The sequence below is a fragment of the Heloderma suspectum genome, chromosome 8, assembly GCF_057233095.1.
Source record: "Heloderma suspectum isolate Gila_16-S chromosome 8, 16-S_ref, whole genome shotgun sequence".
NCBI lineage: Eukaryota > Metazoa > Chordata > Lepidosauria > Squamata > Helodermatidae > Heloderma > Heloderma suspectum.
In genome coordinates, this window is record NC_139465.1 from 25,071,799 (window position 1) to 25,084,886 (window position 13,088).

A 13,088-nucleotide genomic window follows, 5' to 3' on the forward strand; every position below is an offset into this window, starting at 1 on the left:
CACCCTGGCCAATCTGTTTGTCAAGGCCTTCTGAAGAATCTCTCCCAGCGTCTTGGGGAGTTCCCTCCCCTGGGCTTTGATCTAGCTGTTTTAACTCTGATTCAGAATTGGAGTTGGCTAATCCCAGGAACCTTTGTAGGTCTTCTTTGGCTGATGGAGCCTGCCAAGTTAGCACGGCTTGTACTTTAACAGGATCCATTTTGATGCCTTCCACTGAAATCTTATAACCCAGGTTGTCCAAAGTCTGTCAAATCAAAAGCCCACTTTTGCTGTTTTGCAGAATCATTTCTTACTGGCATTAAAATTAAACCTAAGGATCTGTCATCCCCAGCTCCCTGAATTTGGACTTCAGCAACTTTTTCTTTTTCTTTTTTCTGGTTGCTAGTCAGTATTTTCCCATCTTGTTTTGGTGTTGCACTGGCTTTTTCTGATATCAACTCTGGGCGACATGCCAGACCAAACTGCATCGCATTCTATTGATTCTTCCTTTTTTTCTTTTCTATTCTTCCCCCTCCTTTTTTTCTTTTTGCCTATGTATAATCATGTATGTATAATTTGTCTCCTGAGTGTGATTATTTACATATTTTGATTAAACATAGGTTATATGTAACTATCACATTAAACTTAGTTGAATAAGGTTCTATCTATCTATCTATCTATCTATCTATGTATCATATATCTATCTGTATATATCTCCAGATAAAATATTACTTAAAATACCTGTTTTTTAAATTCTTTTTATCATTATTATTATTATTATTTCTTGCTGGTTAAATTTGCTTGTTTGTAATTTGCTCTGTGTATGTATTCAATATGTGGGAGGGGCCTAGCTGAGTAGTGCGGCTGCACATTGGTCCAAAGGGAAGGCAGAAGTTTTTGTTTTTTGTTTTTGTCGTGGGATTTTTGTTTTGGTTTGTTGGTGGGGGTTGCAACTTTTTTTGGTTTTAGATAAAAGATGTGGACACAAATTGGATTATTTGATTTTTATTTGTTTTTGTCTTTTTAAAAACTGATTGATATCGCTTATGCTTATTTGATTGTGGGTGGGGACTTCAACAAGGTTTCAGATCCTTTGTTAGATAGGAGAACACTTTCTCCGAAGACCCAGTCTGCCGTGATACTGACACTCCAGGCTTACATGATGGAATATGGTTGATGCTTGGAGAATTGTACATCCTGCTGACAGAGAGTATACTTTTATTTCATTAGTTCACCGTATTCAAATTCAAGGGGTGGTGGAGGAAAAAAAACCCTCTATATTGCCCTTTTAGAGTTAATTGAAAAAAGGGTGGGGTGAAAAATAAATGTAGTAAGTTAAACATACAATGCCATTAGGAAATGTAGTAATCCAGCCTTTGAATGAAGTCTGCTGCATTTCTATGGCAGGGAAGGAGGAGGGGGCATCCCTTCTCAGGAAAGCTGCTTAGTTTCTAGCCTGGACGTAGTCACCTGCTTGCAATTACTTATTTCCTCTGGCGACGAGGCTAGTGCTTACATGCAAGGCTGCACTTCTTGGTCTTCAATGTCCTGTCACATTTCTCTCCTCTCCCACGGACACAGGGATATCATTAGGCAGTTTCAGAACTTTGTGAAGAAAAGAAACAGTAAAAAGAACAAACCAGAACATTTTTCTTGTAACTCAGGCACTTTATTAGTTTATTGGTGGCTCTGTAGGGAGTGTAGGAAGCCCTGTGGCATCAGGAGGCCAACCTCTCACCAGGGAACTCTGCGTCCTTCCCAGTCTAGAAAGGTACCATTATCCTTTTCAGAAAGCATGGAGAGCACATTCATGATTCCTCGTGTGCTCTCTTCCACACTCAGGTCCCCCGTCCACTGAAAAAGAGGAAAGAACCACAGCTGCCTAGTCAAAGACCCACAAGTAGAACAACAAGGGCTATGTGCAGTCGGATGTCCTGGTCATAACATGTCAGTTCCCACATTAGAGGCGGCAGTATACTGAGTCAACCGGATGATAATATTGAAGGGCAACAACTATCTCTGAGGACTCAGGCAGGGCCGGCCCTACCATCGGGGTCTAATAATTAGGCAGAGGGAGGCAACCGCCTCAAGCAGAAGATGCTGAGAGACAAAGGCTGCAGCCCCAGGCTGTTCCTCTTGAGCCCCCCAGGTGTTTTGTCCTTTGGAAGGCAGAGCAGTGTGTGCCACATGGCCTGTTCCGAGGCCCCGAACTAGCCTGCTGCCTGAGGTGTGGTGGAGAATGCCATTGCATCAACTGCCAGTCCAGGCAGCTTCAGTATATGGAATGGAGAGGGGGTGCCATCTTGTCCTTTTCCTAGGGCAGCACAATATCCTGGGCTGGCCCTGGCCTGAGGCCTATCCCGGTTCATTGAGATTATTCGCAACCCCAGGAAGAAGGCACCTGACTGTCTTGAAATTCTGCTTGTTTGGGTGTCTAATATCTCCAAGCACCACTCTGGGGGTCTTAACACTGAGCCAACCCTGCGTTTATGCTACCTTTCTGCAATCAAGTGCTCAGGGAATCACATATTCCCTTCACTGACATATGGAGATTTAGCTTTGGACCAACCCTGTTCCAATTTCTTTTTCAAGATTGCCATTCCTCCGTCTCCATATTTACGGATTGTTAGAAGACGAAAAAAGGCCAGGTCATTTTCGGGGACTCAATGTTCGTTCCCTTGGCATTCACCCCACCCTGACTGCTTAAGCAAGGGTGGGCAACCCAAGGCCCATGGGCCGCACGCATCCCCCCATCTTGTTTGCAGCCCCCACTCCACCCCTGCTGAGATTTGAGGGGGAAGTCTGGAAGTCGCCCACCCCCAGTAAAGGATAAAGCTGTTACCTGTGCCATTTCAGTTCTCACATAGCCAGGATGGATGCAAGCACACAGAATCCCATAGTTTTTGTACTGCAGTGACTGGCACTTGGTGAGCATGTTTAAAGCAGCCTACAGGGAGAAAACAAAACAAAAGGAGTGCATTTGGGCTCAGATAAATCACCAAAGGAAAAGATACTGGATTCAGTTGTATGACTGAGCTAAGAAAGGAAAGGGAGGCACAGATGTCTTGAAGAAGCAGGAAACATCACTACATGGTTCCTGACACAAGATCTAACAGCCTGGAAGGAAGTTGGGAAATGCAAGAACCTGGAAATAAACATGAGGGGTGCTATAACTACATTAGCACCATCAACTCTTGACTTCTAATCTTCTTCGGAGTGCCCGGAGTGGGGAGATCAGGGAAGTGCCCAGCTATCTGTCTAGTAAAGAAACTGGGGGACATGGGGCATGGGGAAGTGAGATACAAGTGTTCCTGCTAAATAGTGGCGCAGCTAGGTAACCGTATGAATAACTGCAATTCTTTAATGTTTAAATACTGTGTGTGGCCTCTGAGAGGCTATAATGTATCTGTGTAAGTGTAGCTCCTGTGAACTGGATGATTTAGTCCCTTAGGGTTGGAGTCCTCACTCAGAGGAAGAGTGAAGAGAAAAAACAAATATAGTCAGCTTTTTGTTGGGAAGCTTAAAGCTGGAGAACGGATCCATATTTATAGGCTCTTATCACCTTGTATGAGGTAAACTGAACTGATATTTGGGTGTAGCAGGACTGTAAGTGGATGGGAATCATTTTTGTTCTCTGGGATTTGTTATCGTATTTTTGCAGGGCTGATACCTTTATAAGCTGCAGGTTGTGAATTGACTTGTGGTCTGGATTTAACGTATGTACAAAGGGAGTACCAAGTGTCATCTTGTGGACCCAGAGACACATTGCGCCTGGCGTGCTGCAAAGTTGCAAGCAGGAATTCCATAATTTTGTTTGGACTCAGAAGGACTAATTGTTGCATTTGTTTGTATTGGCCCATTGTTCTATGTTTGTATCACTTTATTTCTTCCAAAAGACAGGTCTGTTCAGTTATAGCTTTGCAAGTTTATTCTAATTCAGCCCCACAGAACCCACATAGGTGGAGGCTATAGAGGGCTGAGGCCTAGCGTTGCTACTGTGTTGAAGGCCTGCTTTAGCCGTACTTGCGTAAGGACAGTTCTGAAAGGGAAGAGAGAGACTATTGTTTCTAAGAGTTTTGGATGGGGTAAATTCAGAATAAAGTTCAGGTAAATTCAATTTTGATTGGTCTGGGAAACGCCAGGCTCTAATTGGCAGAGGGTTCTAGCTAGGTCAAGTAAGGTAGTTGGGAAATGGCAGGGAAAGAGTAGACAGGGATTCAGTTAGTCAACTGGGAGTGGAGAGGGAGAATCTGTTTGGTGTGATGTTTGAAGCAGGACTAGGAAAGGCTGAGAAGAAGGCAGACAGTGGAGGCCTGAATGCCAAGCAATTCCTTCTCTGTGTGATAGCCATGCATAGTTGGTGACGATTAGGAGCAGGTGGCTATGCCAGGAGACTGCCTTAAGATCTTGCCGGAAGACGTTTACACAAGCAGACATTAAAAATCAGATAAACTGTCCAAGCAGCCAGTGGTACAACCGGAGGAGCTCGGGTGTCAGAGGAAAACAGCACCAAGAGCGGGACCTGGTTGTGGGGAGGAGTTTAAGGAACTTGGCCTGAGGTAAAAGAAGCCATTAAGAGGCTTGTTTTAGCAACAGTGTCTCTTGAGTCCTTAGGAAGTGTCAGCCAGTCTTCCTTTGAAACGCCTGTACTATACGGTAGTATTCCTGTATGTATAAAATATCCCTTTATTAAACTTGTTTAGTGGTTAATCTTGTCTCTAACGTTGGCGCCCATCTCACACCTAAGCCTCTCACAGCAAGCTACTCAGAGGCTTTTAAATGACTGGTGGCGGCAGAAAAGGGTCAGCTTGTGGAACTCTGACTTATAGAGGCAAAGAGTTCTGCGGCCCTGAAATATAAGCATTGGCCAGAAAATGTAAGAAAACCCATACATGGGATTCCCCAGTGAAAGAGCAATTTCCTCATACCTGAATTTCACAATACGTACCTTACTGCAGCGATACCCAATAACCTTCATCTTATCCCAAAGGAGCACGACTTCCACGGAGCCCCCAGCACTGGATGTATTGATAACGGCTGCCTTGCTGCAGCTCAGGCCCTTCTGGGGACTCCTCCGAGCTGCCATCTTCAGCAGGGGCAGAAACGCCTTGGGGAGATACAGGCAGTGTGGTGAGGTCCACGAAATGCTGCTTTGCAACGACAACGACATCAAAGAAGACAGAGCCAGCGCTGGGTGCAGTAAGATGAGGATAGAAGCAAGGCTTGTACTTTCAGCAGCCGTGAAGCCATTACTGTGGGACTGCTGCTTTGAAAGGCTTTCCATGAGGTTTAGCGGCACAACAGTCACTACCTCTCAGACGTGTAGCGGAGCGGTGTTGCTGTGACAGGTAAAGGAATACGTGCATTTTGCTTGCTTGGCCATAAGCCATACCAAAACTAAAGTATCACTACAAGCAATATTATAAAACAACACTTTTTGGTAGAGGTGTACACCGACCGGAAGATTCAAGTTGGACTCTGATTTGGTGCTTCAGAAAGTGGCCTGATTTGGCTCAGACTGATTTGGAGGTTGTCCGCTTCAACACGGATGCCAAACTTGACTCATAATTAATAAATCCAAGGCTCTGTGCCTCCCATTGACTATCATGGAAATTTAAACCATGTCTATGACTTCTTCCTGTTTGTCCGGACTGGATGAAAATTGCAGGCGTAATAGCCCTTTAGGAGAGGATTAAACCTGCCAATGTTCAGAAGAATACATGCACTGGTTTTTCTGTTATGCACCTTTATAGTTTTAGAAAAGTAATTGGACTTTTCTTTTTCTTGGCAGAATTGGACGAAATTTGCAGGGATAGTTGCACCTTTGGAGGGAACGAGCCTGCCATGTTTCAGATGAATGGGTGCACGGATCTTTGTGCAACAGCAGCTTTTACATTTGGGGGGTATTCAAAATAGGACATGCTTTTCATCCTAGGTGCCTTGCAGACCATTCTTCTGAAAATGCAGACAGCAGAGATGTGGTCCAAAGTAAATAAAGTGCAAAGTTTCAGAAGGATCGGTGCACTGATTTGTGTGGCAGGGCAGTCCGAAAAAGATTGGGGTGTGGGGAGAGGCAGTGGGGGGTTTTCTTCTTCTCTCCCCTGTGTTTTTTTCTGGGGGGCAATTTGTACGAAAATGGTACACGTCATAGGGGTGTCCCCAAGCAAGAAACCTCCAAAGCTTCAGAAGGATAGGTGCAGGGGCTAGGCAGTTGTCGTGCTAGGAAATCTGTTTAAGGCCTTTTTCATAGTGAAGTCTGGTGGCGTTGAAAGAAGGGCCATTTCAAGGTCTCATCCTTGCCCTTCAAAGGACAACGATTGGAGAGCCCCTGGTGAAACGTGGCCTATGATTAGAAAATGGACGTTCAGTCACTCAACCTCCTTCCCACCAGCTCACCAGGTGGTACAAAAAGAATACAAAAGATACAATTTTTGGAGATACACTGTCTGTCTTTCCAAACCACAATGGTGGATAAAGCCTTGTTCAGGGTCTAGCTTTGGTTCTGCTCACTTTGGGGAAGTCCACTTCACCTTAGGAAGCACCAGAAATGGAGAAAACTTCTCCATGAGAAGCAAGAGCTTACCTGGGTCACCTGTAGTGGCCCGATAGTATTGGTGGCATATACAGCTGCCATGTCCTTTGCGTTTTCTTTCTCCAGGTCGTTTTGACTAACAATGCCAGCGTTGTTCATCAGAAGGGTCAGCCCATATTCTCCAACATACTTTGTCACTTCCTCCACAGCTGCCTTGATGCTCTTGAGATCAGTGACATCTGTAGAATGACAACATTCATTTCAAATACTTAGGAACTTGAGGGGAAAGGCCCAAGAGTGTAATTAAGAAAAGGTTCATTTAAACTGGGCAGGCTGTGATTTCCAGAATTTCAGAAGGCCGGCAAATCTATCCAGGTAAGAGAAGTTCTTCTCAGTGAACCTGTCTGTCACCTCAGCTTGTCAGCTGCATTAGAGAGTGCGGCATCCACCTTCCCAGCCAGAGAAGCCGAACAAGGGCCTGTGTGTCAGCAGGAAGTACAGAGAGATGGCAATTATTTTAAAAGTAGCAACAAATCACTTTGGCAGAGACTGGGCTCAAAGGAGGGCATTTGAAGTCCAAAGTAGTTTGTTCTTTGTGGAATCTAAGACAACACAACTGAGCACAACACACAAAGCTTAGGCTACCATGACAGATAGCCTAGCACCCATGGCTTTGGTAGGCCTTTCCATAGAGCTCCTTTGCACAGGCACTTTACAGACCGGGTTGCACTGGTTCATTGGATGGCACCTAGCCAAAACCCTGGGGCTATTTTTGCAGTACAAACCTTGAGCCAAGTTACCGACAGTCATAGAAGACAGCTGACGGTAGCACAGGGCGATGGAATACCTACCTAACTGCAGTACCACCAGATTCTGGTATTGGGATGCCAGGTCCATTACCTCCTATAAAAAAATGATATTTTTCTCTTTGGATTAAACTGAAATTATGTTCCAGGAGAGGATATAACATCAAGCTGTACCCCAAGATGGTCAGAGAAGGACTTGCACCCAGGAATAACACGGGGGACAGATTTCAGCTGCTAGAATAACCCCGTCTTCTACAAATATCAATGGAGTGAGCAGTGAACAATCTGAAAGCCGTCTGGGATTTCTCCCCTGCTGTGCTATGCCATGTAGCCTCCCACCTGCCTTGCAGCTGTATGTTCCTTTGCTCCACTCATGTCACTCCCCTCTCACTACAATATCCTTCCCTGCAACTACCACATGGGTTTCACAGCTATGGTGGCCCATTTGCTCTCCGGGACACAGGATAAGCCCTGACAGTCTCATTGTGTTTTATGCTCACCAGGGGTAGGGTGAAGCAGGAACTAGCAGGTATGGTACCCTGGCAATTTCTCTACAGGTCCTCTAGCCAGAAATCGTGTGCGAATGGGACTGTTGGTCTCTCTCGCACAGTATTCCCTCTGCTCCGGCTAGCAGTGGCTCTCCAAATCCTTGGGCAGATGTCTTTCCCAGTCCAGCTACCTAAGATCCCTTCAGCTGGAGATGGTACCTATTGGACCTGGGATCTTTGGCAGACCCTGTGCTACAGCCACTCCCCATGCAAGAACCTGCACTTGCAGACACGCTGCTGTTGTTGCTGCTGTTACGACAGACTAACGTGGTGATTCTTTCACACCAAATTACCGATTCTCACCTTGTTTCTTGGGTCATCCATCCAAAGGGCTGTAGCGAAGACCCACTGGGGTGGAGTTGGCAGCGTCAGAAACTGCTTCACCAGACCTAGACCAATTCCCGAACTGGATCCTGTCACCAGGACGCTGCAGACAGAGATATCTGTCATCGCCATCGTCCTGGCGCGGCAGCTCCTGGCTCCTGCTCCCTGCTTGCTTAGACGTTTGCTTCAAAAGGCATCTTCTCATCACGTTAGACGCTATTATAACAATTAGGCACCTGACACTAGATCTTCAGATAAGCTTCTGCTAGAACAGAACGTTGCCAAGTTGATCGTTAGCTTCCCTAGGGTTCTTAACTAACGAACCCTCCGGGCCAATGAGGAAGCAAGACACCTGTAGAGGTGGCAGTGTGGTGTAGTGGACAGAGTGGAGGGAGATTTTCCCATTCAAATTCTTATAGGGTGACCTTGAGCCAGTCTCACCTTAATCTACTTTACAGGGTTGTTGCGAGGATTTAAAAAGCAGGGGTGGCGGAGGAAAAAAAACACATGTAGTTAATTGGAAAGTTAATGAGTTAATTGGAAAAAAGTTGGGGTGAAAACATAATAAGCTAAACATACAGTGGCATTAGGGAATGTATTAATTCAGCCTTTTGGATGAAGTATCCAAAAGTTACCAGCCTGCAAAAAGAGTTTTGTAGCCTGTTGGATATTGGCAGAGGAGGAATGGGGAGTTCTGCCCCACCTGCAGCACCCTGCTGCATTTCTGTGGTGGGCAATGGAACACCTACCTAACTGCAGGACCACCATTACCTCCTATAAAAAAAGAATATTGAACTGAAATTACACACCTGAAGACGATGGAAAGTCACGCTGTACCCTAAGGTGCTCCAAGAAGGGCTTGCACCCAGGCAGTACATGGGGGATAGACTCCAGCTCTAGAATAGCCCCCTCTTCTACAAATATCAATGGAGCGAGCAGTAAAGGATCTGAAAGCCCACTGGAATCCCCCCCCCCTTGTGCTGTGCCATGTAGCCTCCCGGCTGCCTTGCAGCTTTATGTCCCTTTGCTCCACTCATGTCACTCACTCCTTACTATAGTCTCCTTCTCAGCAACTACCACATGCAGGGACGTTGCTAGGTTCTTAAAAGATGCAGGGCACAGGCCCATAACACAAATTTCCGTGTACACACACACACATATATATGTATAATATATCCGGGTCTAAGCACACCTCTAATATGTATTTGTGTGTGTGCGCACGCGCGCGCATTCTTACATGTGTGTATAGATTACATACATACATACAAAGTGTGCACTGACCCCCCCCCCACTCCACTTCAACCCAGACCCTGATTCTGCGTTTTGGAAAACGTCCTGCTTCTGCTCAGGCCAATTTGTAATCGGACCACTTCAGCTCACCACCAAACCTGAGTCGAAGTTTGGAAAAATGAGACTTTATGCTTCCTGTTGACTACCATGGGAAATTAGGAAAAAACTGTAACTTTTTTCTCTTGGTCAGAACTGGATAATTTCAGGCATAGCAGCCTCCTAGAAGGGGATTACACCTGCCCAATGTCAGAAAAATAGGTGCAGGGTTTATATTTTGATTTTCTTTTAAAGGGAACTGCCAATAACATTTTTATTACTTGGAAGAATTGGATAAAAAAATCAGGATTCATTGTCCCATTGGAGGAGATAATGTCTGCCAAATTTCAGAATGATAGACACAAGGGGTTTTGTGCAAGGGTGGCCTTGACATTTTGAGGTCTCCAAAAGAGGACATACTTATCTCCTTATTTTCCTTGTGGACCATTGTTCTGAAAATTACAGACAGTCCCCCAGGCAAGAAACCTGCAAAGTTTCTGAAGGATATACATGCATGCAAATTTAGAATTACTAGAATGTATTTACAAGGTGATGCTCAAAATCCTACAAGCTAGGCTTCAGCAGTATGCGAACCGAGAACTACCGGAAGTACAAGCTGGGTTTCGAAGAGGCAGAGGAACTAGAGATCAAATCGCCAACATTCGCTGGATCATGGAGAAAGCAAGAGAATTCCAGAAAAACGTCTATTTCTGCTTCATTGACTACGCTAAAGCCTTTGATTGTGTGGATCACAACAAACTGTGGCAAATTCTTAAAGTGATGGGAGTACCAGACCACCTTACCTGTCTCCTGAGAAACCTGTACGAGGGTCAAGAAGCAATAGTAAGAACCGGACATGGAACAACCGAGTGGTTCAAAATTGGGAAAGCAGTACGACAAGGCTGCATATTATCACCCTGCTTATTTAACTTATACGCAGAGTACATCATGAGAAATGCCGGGTTGGATGAATCAGAGGTCGGAATTAAGATTGCTGGGAGAATTATCAACAACCTCCGATATGCAGACGATACCATCCTAATAGCAGAAAGCGAAGGGGATCTCAAGAGCCTCTTGTTGAGGGTGAAAGAGGAGAGTGCAAAAGCTGGTTTGAAACTCAACATTAAAAAAACGAAGATCATGGCATCTGGCCCTATCACTTCCTGGCATATAGAAGGGGAAGAAATGGAAGCAGTGACAGATTTTACTTTCTTGGGCTCCAAGATCACCGCAGACGGTGACTGTAGCCATGAAATTAAAGGACGCTTGCTCCTTGGGAGGAAAGCTATGGCAAACCTAGACAGCGTAGTAAGAAGAAGCAGAGACATCACCTTGCCGACAAAGGTCCGTCTAATCAAAGCTATGGTTTTCCCAGTAGTAATGTATGGCTGTGAGAGCTGGACTATAAGGAAGGCTGAGCGCCGAAGAATTGATGCTTTCGAACTGTGGTGCTGGAGAAGACTCTTACGAGTCCCCTGGACTGCAAGGAGGTCAAATCAGTCCATCCTAAAGGAAATCAACCCTGAGTGCTCATTGGAAGGACAGATACTGAAGCTGAAGCTCAAATATTTTGGCCACCTAATGCGAAGAGAAAACTCTCTGGAAAAGACCCTGATGCTGGGAAAGACTGAAGGCAAAAGGAGAAGGGGATGGCAGAGGATGGGTTGTCTAGATAGCATCACCGATGCAATGAATATGAACTTGAGCACGCTCCGGGAGAGAGCGCAGGACAGGAAGGCCTGGCGTGCTATCGTCCATGGGGTCACGAAGAGTCAGACACGACTGAACGACTGAACAACAACAACAACAACATTTACACTTCACCAATGTTAGCAACAGGGGAACATGGGTGGGAAGGTGCTGTTGCACTCATGTCCTGCTTGTGGGTTTCCTGTCGGCATCTGGTGAACAGAATGCTGGACTAGGTGGACCTTGGTCTGATGCAGCATGACTCTTCTTATGTTCTTAAATACAGAGTGCCTCTGAGCATATGCAAAATGCTTTTCTTTCACCACTGAGCATTTACATTCTCCCCCTACCAATTCTATTCCCCTCCATGCAACCATCTCTCCTCATCCTACCATCCTCCAACAACTCTTCATAAAAACAGATGTCATGTTTTGTGCAACTCTCCTCTACCTCCTCCTTGTTATGCACAAGCTCGCATTATATCTTCCTCCCCATAACTTCATTTGTATCAAGACTTCACCAGGATTCAGCCAATAAGTCTGAGTTTCAAAACTAGGGCTAAGTTACGGAGAAACTTTCAGCATGTACTAAGTGCCTTTCCCTCACCACTGAACCTGGAGTTTATGCACAAACATCTAAAAGCACAAATGGCAAAACATGCTTAGGACTGAGCTGAAAGGCTTTTAAGGTCAATTCATTAGATGGAATTGAGTAGATACTGTATTAAAAGCCTGCAGTACCATGTTGACAACTCAGGACTTGTTTCTGAGTAAACATGCAGCACATTAGGGTGCAAACCTCCCTGCCAAAGTAACTTTGGCTGGAAACCTATGCACACTTTCCTGAGGGTAAGCCTCATTAAACATGATGGGGCTTCTGAGTAGGCATACATAGGCTTGTATAAATAAGCAGTATTTATCTCCCCTCCACTTAAAAACAAAGCCCAAACTCCTATTTTTATTGAAGCTTTCTGTTCATAGGAACAGAGGAAGCTGCCTTATACTGAGTCAGACCCTGGGTCCATCTAGCCCGGTATTGTTGACACTGACTGGCAGCAGTGGCTTTCCAGGGTTGCAGGCCAGATTCTTTCCTAGCCCTACCTGGAGATGCTGGGGATTGAATGTGGGACCTTCTGCAAGCCAAGCATGTGCTCTACCACTGAGCTACAGCCTTTCCTATTGCTGGATAATGGCAACTGACAAACAAAACAGCCCCAGATTTGTTTCTCTGCAACCATGTTAACCCAATTTTCTCAAAGACTTGAGTGAGGAGGAGAAAAAACAACCCTCCTGCCTGTAGGGATGGACGAATCCCTGACCTGGGTCAGCGCAAGGGCATCCGAGGTGGGGGGGAGGCGCTCCGTCCCTCCCCCCGGAATCCTCCCTGGCTGGCTGTGCTCCGTGGCAGCTCTGCGGAGCCGCCGGCCGGGGCCATCCGCAGCCGGAGTTCTGGCCGTGGCCGGGCTGCTGCGGCCACGATTTGTGTCCTTGCAAGCAGCCATGATCGGCTACGTAAGTATTTACGTAGCCTATCACGGCAAAGAGCAGGGATGCAAATGGCGGCCGCAGCAGCCTGACCGGGGCCAGCCAGGAGACCAGCCGCCGCCGCCGCTGCCGCATCTGCCCCAGGTAAGTTCTGTCACTGGGGATTTCGCAGGGGAGCGGGAGGCAGGAGGCCGTTCCGCCACGGATTCCGGGGGGCCGGATTCTAAAGAATTTGGCCTCCCTGGAATCCGTGGCAGAATTCTCTGACATCCCTACTTGCCTGTTTGTAAAGTGAAATACAGTTCAGTACTTCTCTTGCCCACCAGAGAGAATTCTCTTTAAGAATTCCCCAAGATATGCTCTGAGTAGAATAAAGAAGAGAAAGAAAGAACAGGATAGG

General features: G+C 46.0%; 1 protein-coding gene across 1 annotated transcript; it reads right to left on the reverse strand.

The window, feature by feature from the left end:
* Window positions 1-376: 376 nt before the first annotated feature.
* Window positions 377-8,384, reverse strand: LOC146338956 (uncharacterized). The gene is made up of 6 exons (XM_084813188.1): window positions 8,169-8,384; window positions 7,363-7,414; window positions 6,563-6,750; window positions 4,928-5,086; window positions 2,822-2,926; window positions 377-1,833 (listed from the first exon to the last, which is right to left on the reverse strand). Exons 1-6 carry the CDS (start codon window positions 8,319-8,321, stop codon window positions 1,714-1,716), a joined length of 777 nt encoding a protein of 258 aa, XP_084669314.1. The 5' UTR covers window positions 8,322-8,384; the 3' UTR covers window positions 377-1,713.
* Between the last annotated feature and the right edge of the window lie 4,704 nt (window positions 8,385-13,088).

What these genes read in the sequence shown, in the direction of transcription:
- LOC146338956 (XM_084813188.1), bottom strand. Translation starts at nt 8,321, where the DNA reads ATGGCGATGACAGATATCTCTGTCTGCAGCGTCCTGGTGACAGGATCC. An exon ending in GGCCACTACAGGTGACCCAG is followed by an intron (nt 5,087 to 6,562) that starts GTAAGCTCTTGC and finishes TATCTCCCCAAG; the next exon opens with GCGTTTCTGCCCCTGCTGAA. An exon ending in TTGGGTATCGCTGCAGTAAG is followed by an intron (nt 2,927 to 4,927) that starts GTACGTATTGTG and finishes TTCTCCCTGTAG; the next exon opens with GCTGCTTTAAACATGCTCAC.